The 24,410-nt window shown below is 41.4% G+C and overlaps 5 protein-coding genes across 5 annotated transcripts; 4 read left to right on the top strand and 1 right to left on the bottom strand.

Annotated features, from left to right (window-relative positions):
• The first annotated feature begins 336 nt into the window (after positions 1–336).
• On the top strand, positions 337–3,392 carry pecr (peroxisomal trans-2-enoyl-CoA reductase). Its single transcript, XM_035670024.1, has 8 exons — positions 337–473; positions 1,064–1,197; positions 1,284–1,449; positions 1,532–1,613; positions 1,712–1,808; positions 1,895–2,005; positions 2,443–2,554; positions 2,645–3,392. Exons 1-8 carry the CDS (start codon positions 362–364, stop codon positions 2,725–2,727), a joined length of 897 nt encoding a protein of 298 aa, XP_035525917.1. The 5' UTR covers positions 337–361; the 3' UTR covers positions 2,728–3,392.
• A 697-nt stretch (positions 3,393–4,089) lies between these two features.
• ndufb3 (NADH:ubiquinone oxidoreductase subunit B3) lies at positions 4,090–6,484 on the top strand. Its single transcript, XM_035671386.1, has 3 exons — positions 4,090–4,190; positions 6,022–6,147; positions 6,244–6,484. Exons 2-3 carry the CDS (start codon positions 6,023–6,025, stop codon positions 6,395–6,397), a joined length of 279 nt encoding a protein of 92 aa, XP_035527279.1. The 5' UTR covers positions 4,090–4,190; position 6,022; the 3' UTR covers positions 6,398–6,484.
• A 484-nt stretch (positions 6,485–6,968) lies between these two features.
• Positions 6,969–11,732, bottom strand: LOC118335172 (UDP-glucuronosyltransferase 1A1-like). Its single transcript, XM_035671385.1, has 9 exons — positions 11,075–11,732; positions 9,179–9,242; positions 8,953–9,101; positions 8,492–8,619; positions 8,250–8,343; positions 7,971–8,096; positions 7,810–7,897; positions 7,501–7,720; positions 6,969–7,367 (listed from the first exon to the last, which is right to left on the bottom strand). Exons 1-9 carry the CDS (start codon positions 11,606–11,608, stop codon positions 7,097–7,099), a joined length of 1,674 nt encoding a protein of 557 aa, XP_035527278.1. The 5' UTR covers positions 11,609–11,732; the 3' UTR covers positions 6,969–7,096.
• Positions 11,733–13,304: 1,572 nt separating this feature from the next.
• On the top strand, positions 13,305–16,563 carry si:ch211-227n13.3. Its single transcript, XM_035670045.1, has 6 exons — positions 13,305–13,514; positions 14,067–14,147; positions 14,285–14,745; positions 14,966–15,041; positions 15,153–15,275; positions 15,828–16,563. Exons 1-6 carry the CDS (start codon positions 13,471–13,473, stop codon positions 16,216–16,218), a joined length of 1,176 nt encoding a protein of 391 aa, XP_035525938.1. The 5' UTR covers positions 13,305–13,470; the 3' UTR covers positions 16,219–16,563.
• Positions 16,564–18,649: 2,086 nt separating this feature from the next.
• LOC118334224 (C-X-C chemokine receptor type 4-like) lies at positions 18,650–20,590 on the top strand. The gene is made up of 4 exons (XM_035670061.1): positions 18,650–18,966; positions 19,081–19,283; positions 19,380–19,663; positions 19,774–20,590. Exons 1-4 carry the CDS (start codon positions 18,952–18,954, stop codon positions 20,367–20,369), a joined length of 1,098 nt encoding a protein of 365 aa, XP_035525954.1. The 5' UTR covers positions 18,650–18,951; the 3' UTR covers positions 20,370–20,590.
• Positions 20,591–24,410: the final 3,820 nt, after the last annotated feature.

The following is a 24,410-nucleotide window of genomic DNA, read 5'->3' as shown; positions in this document are numbered from 1 at the left end:
AACAATTTAGAGGCAAAAAAAAGATTAGAATAGTTCTTTTAGTGGTTTTGTTAAACTTTAGTTGTGACATTTAACAGCTCTAATGTATAAGCCTTTCTTTTAAACCAAACAGCAGGTTGCATCCCGACCACTGAAACATCTCACTGCCTGTAGTATCGTATAAATATATGCATTGTATCAAGTACAGTCTACATACAGAGTGTAAAGAGGGGACTGAACTATATATTGTGTATGTATGTATGTATAAACAGTGTAGTCCCTGAAGACGGCAGCGCTGGAACAGCAAAGGCACCTACTGTCGTAAAGTGTCCAGCAGGGGGCGTAGTGCTGCGCTCGTCCTCAGCACACTGAAGAAACAAGTATGGCGGCGTCCAGTGTTTTCAGACCGGGCTTGTTCAACCATAGAGTTGCGATAGTAACGGGCGGAGGTACCGGTATCGGTAAAGCTATCTCCGCCGAGCTGCTGCAGCTGGGTGAGTGAAACCGTGTTTTAGGTCAACAGACATATATTTTCATCGGTGCAGACGGTTCGAAGTGAAGAGCAGCTGACTGACAACAAGTGAACTTCGACACAGAAAGAAGTCAGACCAGCAAAGACCTTGAAAACTGTGACACTGTTAAAATACTGTGTGTTTGGTAACAGCTATCAACATCATGTATGTGATAAAGTATGATTAAAAAACGTTTACAGTGCGGGACAACAGAGAAACCCTTATCCGGGCACACAATCTGAGGGGTCACATTATTTGCTGCAACACCTGCACGAAGTTGCCCCCTCGCACTTCATGACTTATTTAACCCACTGAGTTTGTCATGGCTGAGTTACATGACACATTTGAAAAAGGTGTTAGTGGGAATAAATGTTGTCTCTCAATAAAATTCAACTCCTAATAGATTTCTATTGTATCTTTATTTTGGTTCCCAATAATCAGACTGAATAAAGACTACATCATAATGATTTATTCAGCAGTCATCTCTCATTGGCCTACACAAATTGTGTCTCCGAGTGAACTATCAGTACTGTGTTATGATAGTTCTGTCATGCTAACCATTGTGTCCTCAGGCTGCAGTGTGGTGATCTCCAGTAGAAAGGCAGAGAGGTTGGAGGCAGCAGCCCAGGAGATGAGACAGAAAATCCCTCCCTCCAGTCCTGCACGTGTCACTCCTCTATTGTGTAACATCCGAAATGAGGATGAGGTGAGCCTACACGCCATGCCAGCCTCTGAAACTGCTCCATGTTTGATGATGGCCTGATTTCAGTGTTTTTACTCCTTGTGCGACAGGTGAAGGCTCTTGTATCGTCGGTGCTGGAGCAGTACGGCAGGATAGACTTCCTGGTGAACAATGGGGGAGGTCAGTTCAGCAGCCCAGCTGAACACATGTCCTCTAAAGGCTGGAAAGCTGTGATAGACACCAACCTGACTGGAACCTTCCACTGCTGCCAGCAGGGTAAAGATGCAGGCCGCTAACACTGCTTCAGTGTGTTTGTTAAAGGTCTCAGACTGACTGTGTTGCTGTTCTGTCCTCATAGTCTACGCTGCGTGGATGAAACAGCATGGAGGTGTGATCGTCAACATCATTGCTGACATGTGGAAAGGCTTCCCGGGCATGGCGTAAGCGGCACCACCCTCCAACTTCACTCCTGAGTTTACAACTTGCACACGCCTTTTCCCTTTTTTTGTTGAAACACTGTGTCTCGTCTCCCTGACAGACACACAGGAGCAGCGAGGGCAGCGGTGGACAACTTGACAAAGAGTCTGGCCATCGAGTGGGCAGCCTCTGGAGTCAGAGTCAACTCTGTTGCACCTGTAAGTACGGGTCATAAGTTAATGTAGAGTCAGTGTTGTAGGTCTTAAAGTATGTCGTCATTTCAAGGGTATTTGTCTGGTTACAGGGCACAATCTTTTCCAAAACTGCAATGGAGAATTACAAAGAGTTTGGACCAAGTCTCTTCAAGATGTCTGTTCCATTTAGCCCTGCAAAGAGGCTGGGAGTTCCCGAAGAGGTGTGTAACCGTAGTCACACGCACAATACCCTGAGGAAGGGCACTCAGAAACTCAGAGCAGCTTTGTTATATTTAGACTTAAAATGTTGTATTTTAACCATTTAATCCTCTTTTAAGTAATACATATGCAGAACAATTTGAAAATATCAGTTGTTAATGGGACTTTAAAGTGCTTAACAAAGTTAACAAAAGTCCGAGCAACACTTTGCAAACATCTGTCATCAGTGTCACAGTATCTGTTCAGAAAAATCACCTAAATGATTCAGTCTAAATGATTTCCATCACATTTAACTGCATTATAATGGGAAGTCAAACTGAACTGATATTCTCAGTAAACATCCTATATACTTAAAGAGCACTGGATACAGAGTATGTGTGTTTGTGGCTTTGTTGCAGTGTGACAGTCAGTAGGGATGTCTCTGTGTGTCTCTGTTCAGATCTCATCAGCAGTGTGTTTCCTGCTCTCTCCCGCTGCCTCCTACATCTCTGGAGCCACCCTGAGGGTTGATGCAGGACAAAGTCTGTACCACTCAATGTGGGAGATACCCAGTACGTACAACTTTCTAACACATGCACACATTATTCTTTGCGGTACATACCAGATACTATACATTATACTAAATTCCTGTTTGTCTCCAGACCACAGTGCTTGGCCTGATGCCCCAGAGGGGGAGAACCTGGACGCTCTGAAGGACCTCCTCAACCCCAAAAGCAAACTCTAATTCACTTGAGTGGCAGGGTCTTAGCCTAATGCATAAACACATACACATGCTTGGCCAACAAGCATCATGGACATTGAGGTGCACAGGCACCTGAAGCACTGTCAAAGACACCATGGTGGCCTGCTTATAAGATGATGTGATTTATTGTGCAAAACGTGTACATAATAGTATATCTAATTAATAGCAAGTGTCTGGTTAGATTCCTGGATGATGAGCGGTGATATAAACTGTTGAAATTTATGTAGAATATTTTTTTCCAATACTTTTGTAAGTAGGTAAATAAACATACAGTGTTTTTTGACTACAAATGTCTTTACAAATGGAGAGAAAAGAGTTTCAGAGAGTTTCAAAGTCAGGAGCTACAATGTCAAAATCAAGATCACCTTTAGTTTTTTAGCTGGCACCTTGGACTCCTGCAGTGAGATGGGATAGCAAATGGTTTTTCAAACCTCTCTTTTTCTTTACTGTGGCTCACAGATGATCATCAAGAATGTATAAAGATTCAGTAATGTGTGGTGAACAGATGCTTTACATTACATCTTAATGTATGTTTCTTTGTATTATATCATGGAATATCTTTCTTTTTTAATGTTTAATGGAAAATACACAAGAAATGAAAAGGCTTTGGATAATAAAAGACTAATAAAATATTTTTTGTCACTAAATTTATATCTGTTATATATCTAAAATAATCTAGAGGCATGTTCAGAGTTAATACGTATTTACATTAGGATAGAATCTGGTCATCCTGAATAGTAATTCATATTTACAGTATATATACAGAATAATAAGAATTGTGCATTAGTAATATTGTATTTTATTTTTTAATGCTCATCAGCTACTGCCTTACATGAGCAAACTGATAGAACAACAGAACATTTTTTTTTTGTTTTTGTCTGGTACCTGCACGTGGGAATTAATGGTAATGAATTTGCAGACGGGTGGCTAAAAGAGCACTAAATATGAAGAATATAATGAAAGTTTTAGACACTAACCAAACAGGAAATATGAAAATAATGTGACAAACAAAAAAAGGTGAGAGAAACAGCAAGAGTGGAACATAATATAGAGTATAAAAACAGTTAGAGCACAAAGTATTAAAGGAAGAAATGGAAGAGATGAGGTATATGGAGATTCAGATTTGATCACACTGGTTCAAATAAGACATTGGTTTTATTGGGTAAGGTAAATTCACTAGTGTATTGTAATATAAGTGAAGAAGTTGAACATGTAATACTGCACTGTACCAAATACATATAGAGAGGGCTTATAGATTTATCTTCTGTTTATTTTCTGTATTTATTTTGTTCATAGACTAATGTAAACTTAAGTACATGCGGTTATACATCCTCTGGTACGGTAGGAGGCGGTAGGCAGCTGTAAATTCATATTGCAATAAACAGGAAGAAGAAGAAGCGGAGGAAGGTTCAGGCCAGCAGCAGAGGTCACAACAAACTATACAGGTACAGTGTGTTTGTAGATAAATCTTACATGTCTGACCCATGTTGTATCGCTCTCACACAGTGGGCATCGACACTGTGTTGAACACTACACGAAGGTGTAGATAATGCGGCTCACAACGAGCTACCTAGTGTTTCCTCTGCTAGCCAGCCAGCTAACGTAGCTAGCATTTAGTTTACCTTTGATAAACAGCGGTTCGCCTGCTCTCTGCTTTTATAAACTATTGGACTCATTATATATACCAAGGGTTTGATTTGAGCAGGTAGGAGAGTTAGCTAAGTGATCGGTTGGATTCAGGTGTCACTGATGAGACGTGTCAAATGTTAAATAACACCAGTGAACTTTAGCAGGTGAACAATCAGCACTTAAGTTAGTTTCTTTGTGTGCTTTTATTAACAGTACACAGTTAACGCCACCGACATTATTAAAACATCCGTTTAATAAGGCCAGGGGTTGAATGGACCCATGGTTTTATCAAAACTGAGAGAAATAAAACACTACACATTATAATGTGGCATTCATTGAAATGTAACATTTTATTTACAGCATTTTGGATTACATTTTATCTTTGTTATACAAGACAAAAATAATAGTAATAGTCTTTACACACCTGCTGGTAAGAAAGTCTAAGCTGTTCTAACCAAATCTAGCTGACCTTATTATTGTTAACACAAAAAAACAAACTACAGTTCTGACTCTTCAAGTGCTCATTTGTTTTGTCTAGTGAAGTGAAATAAAGTGTATCAATCAGTTTGCTTAAGGATTTGAAATAAATGATGGACCAATTATATATCAGCTATAATTTAATAATGGGGGTTGTTTATAATATATATTTCCCATTATCAGCTGATAATTTATCGTCCCCAATCATTATCATCCATCCCTATCTGTGATGTAACATTAGTGGTTGTAATTAGGTTCAATATAGATTACTTTGTATAGAAAAATGCTTATTCTCACTTTAGTGAAGAAACTTAGTTTCAGGGCCAACAGTATTAAAGTGAAATAGCCAGAATAATGTACAGTTTGTAGTATCTAATGAAAGCCTTGCTCAGAGAAATGTATTGTTTTAAAACTTTTGACTTAAATGTCTGACTTTAGACCTAAATAGTGCCGTCCTGAGATACTTATAATAATGCCTTTTTTAAAATTTATTTCTTTCCATTTTATTAAAAATAAGATAAATGACGACGAGAGTTGTGTCCTGAGAAATCCAAAATGTGTGTTGAGTCAGTGTAATGTGGAGAGACAGCAGGCGTGCTTTGACTTCCATAAGGTCAGGTCCTAAATACTTCCACCTGACGGGAGAGTTTTTCCAAATGTCTGTGCTAATTATATGCTTTGGAAAGGAAAATGAAGTTGTGTATCTTTACATCATTATTATTTAATTTAACTAAGATGACGCTCTCATGTCTCTCTCATCATTGTTTTGAATGTACGAGCCGTTTGCAAAAATAAGCAACAGCTTTGGTCAAAATGAAATCGAGGTAGAATCGGAAATACACTTTTTTGCCTTAATATTAATAACAATGTGTTATATTATATTATATAGAGTCAGCACTTATCACCTGTAGGTTGCGATCTATGCCGTGGTTCAGGTGTGGACATTTTTAAAGTAAAACTTTCCTTCTGTTGTTTGGGGGAAATATGTTTGGGCCTGGATTGAAGAGTCCTTGTGCATTAGACATGTATTATTGCGTGTCTCATATTTTCACTTTGCTCTAATTCTGAAAAAACTTGGCTTATTTCAGGCAGGCCCAATGGCACAGCTAAGGGGCAATAATTACCATTAACAGCCACTGCCAACTTGCATATATCTGTGTCTGTTTTCAGCATGGGAGGTGACCACGGGGGCCACCCAAAGCTGCCAGACTGGCGGCTGTGGAAGGTACAAGGAACACCACTGGAGGTCACACAGCAGAGGCTGGCAAGGAGGGGCCTCAAGGATCCATGGGCACGGTCAGTTTTTAAACCTATATGAAATATATCTGATCGTTTTAATAATTCAGATTTTTCTGACCCTGCTCTCTGTCTTTTGTCACTCTCCCTCTGCAGTAATGAGGCTTGGAGATATACAGGGGGTTTCGCTCGTGCTGTGACTTTGGGTGATGTTGTGCTGTGTGGATTCAAGTGGGGCTTTGCTGCCTTTACAGTTGCTCTGGCTGTAGAGTACGTCCTGTTCCCACCAAAGAAGGGTGACCACAAATGATCATCACTCTTCCTCAAGCTCAGAACATAATGGAGTCTGATACTATAATGTATTTTCTGTTTATTAAATGTTTTTTTTGTGATCACCCCATGGCTTCCCTTATTGCTCTTAAACATTTAAACCCTAACCAACTTGACTTTTCACTAATGTTTATTGATATAATAACTTATATCTCCCTTAAAGATAAACTCCAGACATGCATTAAGACATACAAACAGTCTGTTTGGAACAATAATGTGTGTCAGATGTGGAAAAAAAACATAATTTCCACATTTCTTAAAAAGTCATCACTACCTCTACCCCATTAAAAATTCCAAAGTCTCTGAATATACAAATTTGGTTCATTTCTAATTATTTCCTGCTGGACACAAGATGTCTCCTCCTTCAGTGTGAAGTCCATTCTCAGTGTATGTGCACAGGTTCAAGTTTCTATATCACAGTGTATAAGTTGAATACTGGACCGGGACTGACTTCCAAACTATTTGTGATGTCACAAATCATGCTCATAGGCCCTGCCCCTTAAAAATCAGATTTTCAGTGAGCACAGATAAACTTTGCACTTGTGAAAACATCCTTCTAGTGTCAAACTGTACATACATCACTCTGCACAGTGAAGAACATTCAACTGTAGGAACAAGAAAGTGGAGGGGGGCTTCAACTGTGTCGTTGCTGAGATGAAGGTGAAAATGGAACCCCATATTAGTCCTGCTTCCTCTTCCTGCCCAATTTCCTGAGGCATAGTTTCAAGCATTTTACTGTCAGTATTACAAAAACCAACACTACAGTAGCCAGTAGCGCTATTACATCCAGGCAGAAGTACTGGAGCCAGTTGAGGTCATGGACAGCAGGTCTGAGATGTTTTGCTCCTTTGTGCCGCATCACAAATTCTGTCCAAAACACTGAAAGATCCAGTGGGTCAACTGGACGGTCTTTATGGAGAGTTGACAGCTTCTGCACATTCTCTTTATACCTGGACATGGAGAAGAGTTTAACAGTACAACATAAGTATTTAGTATGTAAAGCGGATGTCAAAACTTCTTTTATACTTATAATTGGCTCCAAGATATAAGGAGCTTCTGTTAAATGACCTTCTGACCCCTTACCTGGTGTCATTGATGATGTCATTCAGCCCCTGAAGAAGGCTCTCTGTAGTGATCGAAAAAATATCCAACACCACTCCCGCTCCTTTGCTCGCCAGCTTCTGCGCGTTGTCCGGCTGGTCCCCGGAAATTGGTACCATCACCATTGGAACAGCGTGACACAGTCCCTCAAAGAGACCATGCGAGCCAGCGTGAGTGATGAAAGCCCGAGCTCCAGGATGTGCTAACACACAACACACACACAGGAAGATGGCTGATGTTATGGTATGTGACACATGACCTGTCAGTTCTGAGTAGTTTGTGTTTACAGACCTAGTAGGTCATTCTGAGGCACCCATTCCATCATCTTCACATTTTCCGGGACACCAGCAGGAACCTGCCCAGTGTACCGCCATATCACCTATCAAAAGAAGTGTTAATATTGCTTTTTGGTTATTGCATTGATGTATGAATTGCATTTGAGATTAATGTACCTTCTGTTGAATCTGTCTGAAGGCTTCTAGGAAGACGGCGGTTGTCTCTTCTGGCATATCTGACACCATGGTGCCCAGAGTGAACACTATAAACCCATGCTCTCCTGACACCCAGGACTTCAAATCCTGCAAACACACACACACAGAGGACCTGGCATTCATTTCTCTTACACTATCTCTCCATCTCCCTGCATTAAAAAGGCAGGGTGAGGAGGAAGTCAGAGATAATATAAATTAACTAAATGTTTTTTCATCAGAACCAAAAACACATGGTCTCACTTCAGGCAGAGGATTTCTCATGTTGCAGTTGATTCCGCCAACCTGTACCATATTAGGCATGAGAGGGCGTGGGACCTCCAGTATGGCGTCAGTCCTGTTTAAATGCAGTATCACAACATATCTGAATATGAGACAAACAATCTAGTGTCTTTTTTCTCTCTGTGTGATTTTGTGGCAAATACTTCTACAAGCTAGGTTAACGTGTATTCTTCTTCCAAAAAATCAATAGGCAGCCTTTGTACCTCAGCAGCCAGATGGCAGATTCTGACAGCACTTCAGCAATTCCCACCTCCTCTCCCAGGAACTGATAAGCTATGTGGTCAAAGTGCCAATACAGCACTCGGCACATCAGCGGCTCCAGTAGAGCCACCTGTAGGTCAGAGGCATCACAGAACAATGAACAGTTTCACAAAGGAAGGCGTTAGTGCCTGCTTGGCAAAAGAGTTGAATTTTAGTTACATTTTAACTGAGCTGGAACTGAAGTCCAAGCTTAACTGGGTCATCGTTACTTACATTGTCACACTTATGACCTGGAATCACACAAATACCTATTTCTGTAGAATGATGTGACAAATAGCTAAATAAATTGGAAATATTAAGTAAAGGGATTAGTTAATCTGAGGTTCACAGCAGAGTTCATTTTACAGAATAAAACATAGCCTTCCTTCATTGCATGCACATGCACCCGCACACGCGTGCTCACCAAAGTGTTGATAGTCCTCTGTTTGAAGCTCATTTTATCTGTGTATCCGGTGAAGAAGCGAGGCACGTATGAGGGCGGGGAGGGGCAGCCTGCAGACTTCACATCCAGGGAACATGGAATTCCTCTCAGCAGATTAACAGTGGGGACACCTGACAGTGATTTAATGATGACCGGTGAGAAACTGTACAGACTAGTAAGGACACAGATAAAGTGTGGCAGAACTTACCAAATTTCCGAGCTATTAAGGAGCCTGTGGGCACCATGGGATCTGTTAAGACGGCATCAAAGCCCTGCAAGGTGAAAATATACAAAGGAAAAAGTGAATCTTAAACAGTAGGCACTAATAACGCACCTCCTATTTCATACACTCATGCACTTATTATACAGAAGATAAGAAGCATGTGACAGCTCATTTTTTCAGTCCAACTCAGTGGTGGAAAGCAAGTACATTACTTGATGCTACGCTCTACTAGCCTGGAAAACAGACAAATCTGCTGAGCTCATGTTGGATTTGCTCAATTTGTTTCGCTCTTACTTCTGTATTAGTCAGGCAATGCCAGGTTATGATAAAAAATGCAGTTCAAAAATGAACCAGAAAAGTTTGCATTTGCAGATTAGTCTTGAAATTGTTATACCTTTGATTCTACCACGATTATATGATCGCTATAGTTACTTTGTAGATTTGACATCAGAACATACAGTCTGATAAACTTCTACATACAATGCATTGTCAAAGATTAAACTGCTGGTTTCTAACATTTAATCTTTCTTATGTTAAACTGCTTTGAACATTGGGTGATATTTTGTCTTTTCTGCTTCTGTGTGAAACAGCTGATTGTCGGCTTCGCAGCAGTTGCTGAATGCTACCCAGGGGGAAGTTGTATGAGACTCAGCCTTCAGCGCTTTTAGTCTCAGCAGACAGAGGCAGACAGGGAAACTCCCTGGAAAGAAAGATACAATGAACAACTGTGCAACTGAGCACCTGTGTATCAAACGAGGGTCGAATGTTACTCTCTGAAGATGATGAAATGCTCTGTGACAAATGAGACTGTATGTAGAAATATGGATACTGAACTTCATTCTAGGTGTTCTCTTGTCTGCAAGTGGGGAATTCATTTGCAAATGTTCAAATGAATATGCACATTAGACCTTGGACCCTCAATTTTGTCTCAAGGAATCCTCTCGGAGTCAATTTTTTATTTTTAGGTTTGAGGATAAAAAAAAGTCTTCATAGTCAGTCACAATAGACATTTAGACATTATTTCACTGTGTCAGTAACTTGCTTCGCTTTTATTTTATAAAACAGGCATTGTGCAGGGAAATATTCTGTTGACACAATCACAGGTCTTTCCTGTTAATCTTGGTGACCTTTGTCTGCAGGTTTTAGAATAGTCTCTCTAATATGAGAAACACATTGAGCCTTGAGCCGTCATTTACTCAAAATTAAATTAAATAATCAATAAGCTGGTGAAGCACCCACTGTTTTGATACAATTTTAGTACCTCAAGCCTGGGAGGTGATTGGCAGAGTGTAGACAGTGGTCATTGCAAAATTATACAAAGAAACTGCCTCTGCCAAAATAAGGACGCATAAAAATAGTGACACATGTACTAATCAGTAAAGGATGACATCCAGAATAACAAACTAAAAGGGGGGAGCAGACTGTGCTCCTGGTGCCTGATCCTGCGGACCTATTTACTTATTCTCTCAAATAAAAGAAGTTGAAGACTACACTTCCTTTAAGGTCCTTTCTCAAACCAAGAACACAACAACACCCAATGCAGTCCACTAATATTAGCAATCTAATAATGTCATATAATAATATATCAGTCACAGTGTACTTTTGCAGTACTTTGCATAAATTAGGGATGTAAGGACTTCTTCTACCACTGTCCCAGCTTCAGTAGATACAGGGGTTGTATACAATAAATCACAGTTTACAGTACAATACACTCCAATACATTAACAGCCCCAAAAGGTAGGTCAAGAGTAGTAGATGCAGTCTAAACTAATGCCTCACAAATTTAGTATTCAAAGTTAAAATGTAATGCTATTGTATTGAATTCTATTGGATTTTACACCTGATCCTGATGTTGTGTCCAACCTCTGTCTTTGTACTCACCTGCTGTGCCAGATGTGAGATGAGACTGGCATTGAACAGCAGGCTTTCCGCCGTGGTGTGGATAAAGTTTGTAATTCTCTGCATTTGTGAGAATCGTTTCCTTATCTTCTCCACGAAAGGCTGTGCAGATTTCTTCATTATGTCCTTGTGTGAGGACATGACGAAATCAATAAAAGCCTTTTCATAAGGAACAGGATAGGTCACAGTGTCGTAGTGTTTCCCTGGACCCATCCGTACGCTAATCTCTGGTATCACCACAGTGACCTGGTGTCCACGCCGACCCATTTCTTGGGCAAGGGCCTTTATACCCACCCAGTGACTCCCATCCATGGGGACCACCAGCAATTTCCCCACAAAACCTGAGGAAGCAGAGTTGCTTGCAGGAACTGTGTTGGTGCCTTCAGCTTCTTCTGCCTTCACCTTCTTCTCTGGCCTGGGGTTTTCTGCCACAGTCCCCCTACTCTTATCTACAGCCCCATTCACCTGCACGTCCGTGTTTAGCAGCAGGAGCACAAAAAAAACAGCTTTCCACATTGTTGTCTGTCCTCCACGTCTACAGCTCACTGAATCCAATACAGACTAAAACGTGGGACAAAGTGAGGTTTCCCTCTTATACCCTTATGAATGCTCCTGTAAACCACCCTCCCCCCTACCTACCTTCAGGCTCCTCTGTGTGAGCTGTTGAAATTCCTCTGTGAATTAGCATGCAGGGTTGTGTGTGTTCAAAGTCCTCACTTAAACAAGAGCGACAATTGCAGTACTAGCAAATATGGGACATTCAGCGATTCAGTTACAGTGTAATTAGATTTACTGATATCAATGACAGCACACAATCACAACTGAGACTGCACCTGAGGGACTGGGGGGGAAATCAGTGGGGGAAACAGCAGAGAGTAAGGATTTCTGTCACAACTTTGCAATGGTCATGTGGCTTGAAGGCAGCGGTGACCCCGATGAAGACCGCTTGTTGAGTTGCTCCGACAGTAAAGTTGTTCTTTATTCTGCAAGTGTTGCTGGAGTTTTGATTTTTTCAAACACTAGTGTTTGTTTTTATATGCATTGTATTGTATTGCATTGTATTCTCCACTTTTATAAAGTACTGCACAGTTTAAACCTGTTTACCTGCTCTGCATTGTTGTACAATCCAGTTCATACACAATGGAGAGACGTTAATCCCTTTCACAGAAAGAAATATCCCATGCCTGCCTACATCAAACCTGTAGATTTGTGATCCAGTATGTCAGAAAATGTAACGATGGTGCAATGACCATGAGATACAGAAGCAGTTGTTTTCCTTCTTCTTGTCCTGCATTTGCCTTTTCACAGCAGACATTTTGACTTGTCGTGTTAGGAAAATCCCACGTGTGGCTCTGTTATATTTAAGTGTCTCTGTGTGAGTCATGACAGTGAGTCAGCATATCACCCTAACCACGCTACCAGGAACCTTAAAATGAAGCAGCTAAATGGAATTCAGCCATATTTTTTAGACCTGTGCTTTTCAATCTGTCAAATCACCCGCGTAGCCATAATCATAAAACATCTTAAAATAAGAGTAAAAAACATCATTGATCTTCAGATCACTTGTTGCATTGGTTCTTGCACATATTATATCCCACAGGCGCTCCTAAATTAATATTTATGGCTATGCTACTGTGTCAAATGACCAAATGTTTGCTGGCCTATTGCACTCATATATCCCAATAAACTGTGCTTCATTAAATTACCACAACGGACGTATAGAGAAGCCGGGACCAGGTGGTGTCTCTGTCTATGTCAGTGACAGTTTTAACATGAAGATTGTTTATAATATATGTATGTTTGGATTTTACACAACAATATGACACAATATGACACTTGAGTTAAAATTATCTGCTTCTTGAATGTTTTTTTATTTAACCAGCAAGTGTCTTCTTGACTCACAGAGAGCGATGTGGACAAAACGGGAGCACAGAGCTAACAAAGAGAGACAACACTCACATAACGTTACAGTATAACAGCACAATAAGGCTGGGAGGCATAAAGGACAGAGACTGCAGTCAAACAGTGCGTTACTCATTAAACCTGCTATTAACATGGTGCTAAAGTCATTAAAACCTGCTTAAAAGTGTGGTAAGCAATTAAACCCTGCCTTTACTTTTTTAAGGGGTGTGTAAGGTCACTTTCTACCATTCAGCGGTCGTCCAGTTGGTGGCGCCACTGTGTGGGATTAAAAACAGTAGAAGAAGAATCCACAAGTTGCTCGATGGAGAGTCTTCTTCCGCCGCGCGCATGTTCAAATTGATCCTCGAGCTCACAACAACACCCGGGGTCCGCGAGCTCACCGGGGCACGAGCCAATATGTTCACAAGTAAGCGCCTCGCGACGTTAGTTTGAGTTAGGTGTCCGTTGAAGCCGTTATGAACCGGTCAAATCCCGTTAACGGTGATCGGTCTGAGTCGAAGTAAGTCGCAGCTCTAACGTTAGAGGCTCTAACTCAGAGCTGGTCCAGGATCAGCCTTCAGTTTAGTGTTTATTATGGTCTGGCTAGCTTAGCCTATATGCTAAACCTAGCTAACTAAACGACAGTGATATTTAAGTGTATATATTTAGTGTGTACACCGGGAGCTGTACGTTAACGTTAACGTTAATGTTAAGTTAGTTCATAAAGGATCAGGGCCTCAGACCGACACGGATCGATGTATCAGTCGGTGTTCGATTGATTTAGTTTGGGAATATTCAACACCGGAACAGCAGCTAATCGATAAGCACCTCAAGTGCTCTAACTTACATAAGTTACCAAACGTTATCTGTTCTTGAGGCCCTGAGTAATCAGTTGATATTGTACTTAACGTTACATGATGCATATTCCTATATAAAGTGCCGTTTAATCACATGACCACAGACTACTTGACACACAGTAAGCTTGTGGGAAACGTAGTGTTTCATCATAGTACTGCTTTCCTTTCCACTCTTTGATTATCTATCATTAAAATGGTTTGTGCTCAAATTGCAGGCCTGCGACTGACAGTGGGTGTGAAGCAGATGACTTGGAGATGTTCGTTCATACATCGTCCATAAGAGTAGAATATTATAGGTGATTATATGAACGATTTCAGCCTGTGACTTCAGTTAAATTGTGAAATAAGATGAAGCACCTTAGAGATCACATGCCTGTGTATGACATTTTATAGGTGCTTTATCACAGATAGTCGCTATCGCTCTCTCTCACAGATCATTTCAGTATTGTGTGAAGTGGGAAAGACCCATGTCTCCCCGACGCTCCTCCAGACTAACAAAGGCCTCCAAGAAGAGCCCCCAGAGAAGCCCCAGCCCAAACGAAGAAGTTACCCAGGGCAGGCTGGGGGGTAAGAGGCAGAGGATAGGGTTGAGGAAGACCAAAGCTAGTGACAGCGCAGGGAGCGACCGTGACATCATCGACATCATCGACAGTACAGATGATGCTGAACATGTTGAGGAAGATGAAGGGCAGTTTGTAGAGGTGGCTGATGAAGGAGTGGAAGAGTCAGATGACCAATCCGTCACCAGCAGCATTGCTTCCGGTCCTTCCCTCCGACACAACGACACGCCCAAGACAGCGAGGCCCTCGCAGGGCGTGTGCTCAGCCTGCCGCAAGCTTTACCAGAAGGCAAAGAAGATAAAAACACCACTTAAAAATAAACTCTCAGACAATGGTGAGTGTGCACAGTCTAATGTCTGTGTGGGGAAATGTGGTTGCTGCTACGGCAAATTCATTTTATTTAAATGTTTTGCCAATTTCACACCTCAGCGTTTTGATGTAATCCCACGCTCACACCGTCTCCTCCTCCGTCGGAGGAAGCCACTGCTAGCTGTGATTCAGTGCACACAAGCATCCTAACATGTTCGACCCCTTCTGTCTGGTTTGTTCTGTAGACCCCAAGTCCCTCACATGTGACCAGTGGGTCCTGATCAAGGACTGGAGACCGAGGAGGCTGCCTAATGCGAGAGGGTAAGAAGAGGTGCTTGTGTGTATGGAGTAGTGGCTCTAAGGTGGACAGCAGTAGCCAAGCAGACCCATGTGCTGTCAGGTGATTATAGCCGCACCTCTCTGTTTTGTCAGGAAGCTTTTGACCCATGTACAACTGGTGAAGAAAAGACTCAAGAACGGCGCAAAGCGAATCGAGCAATGTGTGGGAGAGCATGAATCGTCAGCCTGCTCGAGGCCACACGCTTTCCTTCAGAGGTAATGTATCTGTACGCATAACACACATTCCCTGCAGTGGCAAAGGCGATCAGTAAGCTGATATATATCGGCTGATATTGGCAGATTTGTTATCCGATATGCGCTGGTATGAAAACAGTTTTTTTCCAGTATATAATTCAGGAAAAATGCATGGTAATATATTGGTGCCAATGCAAAGTTTATCCAGCAGCGTGCGTTGTGATTTACAATATTGTGACAAGCAGCACAGAGTAAGGGAGAAGCAGTTCTCAGCAAAGTCAACTGGAATTGGTTGACAATGTATATTTTAAATTATTTAATGTTAAATGTTAAAGAATATTTAATTTTAACATTCTTCAATAAAGTTATCTGTTATTGTTATTTGAATGCCATTGCATATTGGTGCAAAACCGGTGCACAATCCACATAAAACAGGTTACTTTCAAAACTTTACTATTGCGGCTGCCAAATTGGTAATCAGTACATTGTCCCCTCTAACATCAATCTCAAAAATCCCATATCGACTCCACTGTCATCAAAAATGACCTCAACATGCTGCGTTTTCTGTCTCAGGAACCTTAGGCGGCGTGTCAGAGTTCCACTGAAAAGGGGGAGGAGGAAGAACAGGAGGAAGAGGGCACGAGAGGATTCTCAGGGTCCTCGTGTCGCCAAGCAGCAGCGTCTCCACAGCAACAATCGCCGCCAACACAGCAGTATTGGTCTTCACCCGACCACTGGTCACAGTAGCAGTGCTGGTTTTGAGGAGTGGAGCGACCAAGACGTGGACAGTCCAGAAGAAACAGATCAGACCATTGAGTTGATTCCCTCCGAAGTTACCCTGGAAACCACCAAACCCAGAGACGTCCCAACCAAGCAGAAAGAACAAAAGAAGACTTGTGGATTCAGAGACTTGCTCTTCCAGTTGCGTGGCAACAGCAGCATGATCGTGAGAGAAACCCGTTAGCGAGGCGACTCCTGACTTTTTTTTTTAAAGCAGTTTACAGTTTCACCACTACAGCGGTAAAAAGTGCTGATGCAGCTTTTATTTGTTCGTTTTTTGTTATGTTCAGTGTTGTTTAAGTCGGGCTGTTGTTCTGTTCTGAATACCGGTCTGTAATTATTAATTGTTGTCATTTATATGGAGTCGTATACCTATTTATTGAAGTCAAATCTCTATCTGAGTTTAGTGGCAAAGTTCTCCTGCAGCTCCAAATACTTGCACGTTATTTATTTTTTCATAAATTTCTAAATGGCATTTATTTAAAGTTTCATACAACAGGATAACTGAATAAATGTGTTTTTACGTTAATGCTTTTTTTTATAACTGTAAGCCATGACCCCTATGACAGATTTAAAATTCCCATCTCCTGTACACACAAAAAAGTGACAATATGAAGTACGGTGTACTTCAGTCATATTTATATATATATATATATATATTCCTGTACTCAGAAAGGCAAAGAATGAATGAATATTTTAAGTGACAGTCTGAAGTCCAACAGCATATGATTGTGTCATTTCCTCTTGGTATAAATAATAAGGTATGTTGAAAAAAGAAAAAACTAGAAACACTATAAGGATTTGTAATATAGCTGTGGTTCTCAGCCTGGGTTCCAGTGGGTTCTGGGCACCTGCTCAAGGAACCATGGGGGTCTACAGAAAAATGGGGAAAATATTTTAATTTCAATATGTCACTGACTAAAAGTTAGCTCAATGAGAGAATGTATAAGAATTACCATTCTGTTCATAGGTTTCACAGCATAGACAGTTACAGAACCCCTGAGACAACATCTTATCAAATACAGGTCCACGACCTGATGTGCATCAGTTTGGGGGTCCTTGACGCAATAAGTGGGCATTTACCAAGAATAGTACATGAATGAATATTTCCTGATGACTGTTTGTGGAGAGGAGTTCTGTAAACACAGTGAAGAGATTTGGTTTATTTAGACTCTTCTTCTGGTCTGTAGTATGTGCAGTGTAAAACCCTTTCTCTAAACTCCCACATGGTGGCGCCACCTCCTGAAGGATTTAGCACTCCAGCTACAGTATATCAGCCCAATGCATTTTTATATAGGACAGTTTGACTTATTCCATCACCGGTGTAATTAATAACATTAACAATCATTAACTGAGGCAGTATGCACAATGACTAACGCAGTCTTTAGTGAATGGAATTATTTACACCTTTAAAAAAAAAAAAAAAAGCTCAGCAGCACAACCCCAGTTAATAGTCAGTTCTGGCGTCTGTTTCAAGAATGTTTACCAAGTTATCTGCACCATTTTGCTGAAGATAAACGGGAATGGGTCTTACACACCAGTCAGTTTTCCACAGGTTTACACAGCAGTGTTATTTTTGAGATGTTTCTGCTGATACCAGTATATGTGGAGGAAGGGTGGGGAAAATGAGAGAGAGATAAGGGTCCAGTCTTGATGGTTTGACTGTGTTTTTTTGGGGGGGTGGGTGCTGCTGTTTACTTATGGGAGAGGATGGGGATTTACCGTCAGAACTGCCTTTGCCAAGCCAGGAAATGTGTCTGCTGACAGACTCGGCATCGCACATGTGGAAGTAGAATATGGAGTTAAATCTAATTTAACCTTTTCACACTCCATTTGGATGTAAGCAGTGTACTACCTCAACATTCACTACAGTGGGTGCTCTGATTGGCCAGACTCCTGCCGACGCATAGCAACTGGCCAATCAGAGCTCTAGCTGTTGCTCTGTGCTGCTTTACACATTATTAAATTAAAACGGCCATGAAAAGGAAACTGTAAATGTTAAAGTTGGAAGCAAAGAAATTGTGAAATGGAATTTGGTAGACACATCTGTAAGTTAAAATGGAATTTAAACGATTTAAATTTGCTATCTTGTTTTAAAATTCAATAATGTGTTCATTTAAAGACAGAATGAGGAAAATTATTAACTTGCAAATTGAATCCTCTTTTATTTTTAAAAAATTATTTTAAATTTGTCAATTGATTTATGTATTCTGTTAAACACTACTACACTCCAGGTTCACACTCCATAATGGGAGTCTCCAGAGGAATGTGCTCCTGCTCGCACTGATGTTAAAGCATTGCTGTTATTATGCTCTCAGGATGGCAACACACTAATATCACAAACACACACTCACGGTTCACTGACAGTGAAAGATCAGAGAGAGTCTTACAGCGTTGCCAGTTCAGAGCAGATAATCATCTCCCATTCACCTACAGAATACCACGTTCCTTGTCCTCCTCCGCCTGCGTCTCTGTGTCTCCATCTCATGCAGGTTCGTGCATACATCGGCATACATATAAGACTGACGCAAATACAAGTATATTCACACCCCAGTGAGAGCTGAAACTCCTGCTAATGGAGCCTGGAGTCTGGAGAGATATTGTCACACACACACACACTTTACATTGTCTGTTTCTCATCGGCAGCCTTTCCTATTGCCTATTGCCTATAGATCTGATAATCACAAACCAGAGGTCTCAGGCCAAAACAATTCAAGCAGTGCACACACACACAACACAGTATCCTGTGATAGAACCACTATCAGCACCTGACACCTCGAAAACAGGAAAAACGTTTCAGCAGTAACACAGATGTGTTGGAGTGTTTGGAGGAGGAGCATGAACACAACTATATAACCCCTGTAGACCGAAACCTCAACTTCACTCCGCTGAGAAAGGAGAGGGGACTGCCTCCATCATGTCTTACTATGAGGTAAGGTTGTTTGTTTGTCTAGTCGCAATTCTCAATCTGTGTTTAGGATGTTGCTTTTTCCTTTCCTTCCTCGCTCTGTGACCTTCATCATCATCATCTACCATCTGTCTGCAGCATATCGTCTTTGACTACAATGACACAGGATCAGGTTCTGGTTCTGGTGACATGGGGAGCGATCTTGAGGAGCCTTGTGATGTGGCGCACATAATGACTGCTGACCTGCAGCAGGTGTTCTTGCCTGTGGTCTTCACGCTCATCTTCACCCTGGGCATCACCGGAAACGGCCTGGTCGTCATAGTGTTGGGCTGCCAACGCAGGTGAGAGGATGTGTGAAGTTATTGGTGGTTTATTCGCTTCCAGTGAATCTATGTGTGTCTTAATGATTGAATTTCCTCTCTTGTGTTTGTCCACAGGTCAAAGTGCAGTCTCACAGACCGGTACCGCCTCCACCTGTCAGCTGCTGATCTCCTCTTTGTCCTGGCACTACCGTTCTGGGCCGTGGAGGCAGCCCTGTCTGACTGGCGCTTCGGAGCGGCCACCTGCATCGGTGTGCACGTTATCTACACCGTCAACCTGTACGGCAGCGTGCTCATCCTGGCATTCATCAGCCTGGACCGCTACCTGGCAGTGGTCCGAGCCACGGACACTAACACCGGTGGGCTGAGGCAGCTGCTGGCACACAGACTGGTTTATGTGGGTAAGTGTCGAATAGACTGATTTCTGCTGATGCAACCATTCACTCTTCTTCTTTCTTACTTCTAACTCCCACAGTCCCTTACTTCTTTTCATCTTCTTCTCTCCCTGCAGGTGCCTGGCTGCCTGCTGGCCTCCTGGCAGTGCCTGACTTGATATTTGCCCGGACTCAAGAAGGAGGAGAAGGGGCCACTCTGTGCCAGCGATTCTACCCAGAAGCCAATGCTCCTCTCTGGGTTGCAGTCTTCCACCTCCAGCTGGTCCTGGTGGGTCTGGTGATCCCAGGCCTGGTCCTCCTGGTGTGCTATTGCGTCATTGTCACCAGACTGACCCGAGGCCCTCTGGGAGGCCAGAGGCAGAAGCGGCGTGCGGTAAGGACCACCATCGCGTTGGTTCTCTGCTTCTTCGTGTGCTGGCTGCCCTATGGAGCGGGCATCTCTGTGGATGCTCTGCTGCGCCTGGAGATCCTGCCCCGCAGCTGCAGCCTAGAGAACGTCCTGCGCGTGTGGCTGGCGGTGGCTGAGCCCATGGCATTTGCTCACTGCTGCCTGAACCCGCTGCTGTACGCCTTCCTGGGGGCTGGGTTCAAGAGTTCAGCCCGCAGAGCCCTCACACTGAGCCGGGCCTCCAGTTTGAAGATTCTACCACGAAGACGCCCCGGGGCCTCTACGACCACAGAGTCCGAGTCCTCCAGTTTACATTCCAGCTAGTGTTTGCTTGTGTTGTAAAAATGTGTATATACTGTGTATTTCTGTGTGTGTGTGTGTGTGTGTGTAAGGACACTTACATAAAGTATCTGAGAAAGTAAGGACACAGTCTGCTGGCCCATGACTTGTCTCTCCCTCACCGTTGGGTTTCTCTTGTAAATACTGTTATTAGATTTGTTTTCAGTGCTGCTGTACTTGTTGTAAATGTTTGTAATAAAATATAAAATATGCCCACATTTGTGCCAATGCCTTTTCTTCTTGTTTCTTTCTTCCTGTGTGAAACAGTGTGAATTCCTGCCTTGTACTTTGATCAGTTAACCACAGCTAATGGGTGACACAGATATCATTAAGACCCAAATAATTCGCCAGTCCACCAGGCAGGCTAATGAGACTGCAGATGAAGATGAAGGCATTTCAGCTTTATCACAGAAAACACATTAGAAATGGACAGGAAAGGTGGAATAGGAACAAGCCTGAATCAAATCTATTTGGTCTCATACATGCTTTAATTGTCAGCTGACAAGCTGCCAGCTATTGTGTGAGGCTGTAAATAATGACTGTTTTTGGACATAGTTGCATTAGACTTCTCGTTGGGTGTGGGATGGTGGGTTACAGATAAAGGTTGTTTGGAAAAAGTGTTGAAATCAGTTGGCATTGCGGGGTGCGCTCTCCTAATCTTTATTAGCATCAGCTTGTGTCCTTTTGTATTGATTCATAATCACTCAGCCACATGCCTTCTGTATCCACTGATCCGGAGCATTTCACGGTTCTGTTGAGAAATGAAACTGTGCTTTTAAAAATGTGACGTGTGATAGCCAGGTGTATCTGAGTCACACGCATGAGTGTGTTTGTGGATGTGTTTGTGTCAGTGCTTTGGAGGTGGAGGTTAGATTTATGTTGATGATATAAACAGTTTGCTTCTTCTACGTGAGAGAGAAGGGAGCATGAAGGGGTCAATAGGTCCATTTTTCCAGTACTTTGATGCACACACACACTCAAACACAAAGTGCTTCCCACATGCCTACTTCCACCTGGAAGTGAGAGAAACAGAAGCTGGAAGTTTACTGTGTCCTGTTTCCTGGAGCGAAGAGGAGGAGGATGAAGAAGATAGTTGTGAGAGAAACGTAAAGGAAGAATACAGTAAGTCAGCACCACAATGAAGGGTTGACTCTGTGTGAGTAACAGTGTTCATCACTGTAACTGCATCCTGTCCTCTGCTTGTGTGGCTTTATATACAGAGTGTTTGTAAAATCAGTACATTCACAGTGTAGAAAGATATTGTTCAGATTACCTATACGTAGATTTGGTCCACTCTCTCTCTTTCTATCTGACTCTCTCTCTGTCTCTCCATCTCTCTCTATCTGTCTCTCTCTCTCTCTCCTTCTTTCTGTAGCTCTCTATCAATTTCAGTTTTAATCTAATATGTCAAAGCATTAAAAATTTGAAAACAACAAACACAAATTAATAGTTAAATACAAAGAAAACAGGCCATAAAGAATACATTTGATACAAATAATCATTAAATACAATACAATAAGTAGAATACAGTACTACAGAGAACAAGAAAAAAAATACTAATAAACAGAACAGTGTGTGTGTGTGTGTGGTTGTGCTTGTGTGTGTGGTGTGTGTGTGCGTGGCGTGTGTTGTGTTCTATATGTAACAACAGAGGTATTTCGAAAGTGATACCATTCGGTCAATATACTTTTCTGTGTCTGTCCCCTTGCAGTCATCATACTTGTGCAGCTATATTGCTGCTGATGTCCCCTCTCCTAATATAATGCCTATTGGGTTTTCATCTTGTCACTGGAACTTGACTTCTAAGTCTGGCAATTATTGTATTAAATTTATCTAAAGTTCCTCCAATCCTCGATACTCATAAATTTAACATTTTAAGAGAGCGCTCATTCTCTTTCTCAAGCTACTGTCTGTGCAGGTGACCAGACTCTTTCTTCTCTTGGTAGGCCAGGAACTTTCTGTCACCCCTTCCTCTATTCTGTGTTCTGGTCAGACTGTCCTCTGATGTGTGTCGTGTCGGTGTTGTGCGTGTGTTCCACAGTACAGTAGTCTATTATGTTAATTTCGGTTTACCCTGATGTAGTGGTCTGGAACTCAGTCGCTTGTCTGAGGTGAACATTATTCAGCCGTGTTATTCATGATCAGGTATCCTCAAGACCATACTGTCAGAAGGGACTGGTTTTTGGGGCGTCAGCTCTTTTGGTTGTCAGTGGCCTGAACTTCTCAGTGTGTCTTGGGTCTGCATTTTCAGAATGTACCGATTAGGTTCATGCCTCACGTGCCAGACGCAACAGTTAGCATGACGCACTCGGATAATATGACGGCTGTGATCGTAGAAAGATACTGCAGGGGTTACTGAGAATCTGGTGGGCCTTCTTTTTGGCATGGTCATCATTGGTGTTTCTGTTTTTCATGCATTTCTTAAAGCTTCCTTACATCGGACCCTAGTCATCTTGACTATAGTCATACTTGCTTCATTGGGTTCCATACTAGCATAATGGTCCATTTATTATAGTGTTTTATACTGATATGTTGATGATGAGTCTGTCTGCCCTGAATGACGCTCTCCTCTCGACTTTTTTGTATCGCAGTGAAGAATGATCTATGGTTCTCTTCTCTCCTCTCTCCATTCTCAACACACTGATTATGATTATTCTAACAATAAACACTTCACTTCTCTTCTACTTTCTAGAGCTATTCATAAAACTAGTGAAGAGACTTTCTACAGCTTCTTTTAAGTCGAAAATCAAGCAGTAGTGCTAAAAAACCTCAAAGCACTGGAGGCACGTTCTGGACTACCAATCTCAGAGGACATTCTGCTATTCAAGAAATGTATATATATAAACTTTTCAGTTTTACAACATGAAGGATAACACACTGAAAACCAGTACCCCTATCGTTGGATTGACCAGGCTATAAGGGTCGTATTATTCTTGAATGTTGAAGTATATCAAAACAGACAGTCAGCATCTGTAAAAGTATCCGCGACCTGATGTTATCGTATTATTTTAGATTTAGAATGATACAAATTATCCATTAAATTTTAATGGACTTATCTCCTTATTATTTCTACATTTGTATTCTATTAGAATGAGTTTTTTTTTATTTTGTTACTTTTTGTTTTTTAGTCATAATTCATATTACACCCTATTCTAGACTCTGTCCCTATTTCCTTAGCACCAACAACGTAATTCTTTAAATTTCTTTAAAGTATATCTTCCTTATCTGAAATGATCTAACATTCAATAATTTCGTCATATGACTATTAATTAAATTTGCTTCTGATTTTAACGGTTTACATGCTCTCCGGCTCTAGTTTTATTTTCATTAATATTCTCTTATTATATTCATGCTTTTCTTTATATCTATTATCATACTTATGCTATACATTCCTACATTTATTTACTTGTGTTAGATATTGCAATCGTAAGCATTTATTAGTATCATTTACATTGTGTGAGTAGCAACAACCTGTTCTAAAACAAAATTCCCCTGGGGATACAATAAGATTTCTGATCCTGAACTACTGAAACTGATCAAACATATGTTAGAACCAAATCTTGTTGGATTAATTTACATTTTAGAATTATGTGTACTGTCTGTATGTTTATCATCTGTTCCTTGTTCAGCTAAGGAGATGTTAATTTAATTGGCGGTGAAGATCATCTATACTTTTCACTAAACATCATCTAGGACATCATTATTAATGTTATATTACCTTGAATATGTCCAACATTTTTTATGGTTTTTTATAGCCAAATTCATGAAAACTAAAATGACATTCCCATCAACCTCAAACTGCACTTTGGTGTAGATTATGTTATATATGACAAATATTATTCGTCTTGGCCGTAGATACAGACATGCTGCTCTACAAAAAGGACACGCTTTGGATACGTCTTTGTACCCTGCGCTATAAGAGCGTTAAACTCACAGACAAATTCACAATGTCACTCCAACGAACAGCTTGTGGTTTCTTCTTCTCCTTCTCTCTTTGTACGGAACGTTACCGCAGTAACATTCACT

Source organism: Morone saxatilis, unplaced genomic scaffold (genome assembly GCF_004916995.1).
Source record: "Morone saxatilis isolate NCDOM2014 unplaced genomic scaffold, NCSU_SB_2.0 Contig23, whole genome shotgun sequence".
Classification (NCBI taxonomy): domain Eukaryota; kingdom Metazoa; phylum Chordata; class Actinopteri; family Moronidae; genus Morone; species Morone saxatilis.
Note: the sequence above shows the minus strand (reverse complement) of the source record. Positions and strands in the feature narration are given on the sequence as shown.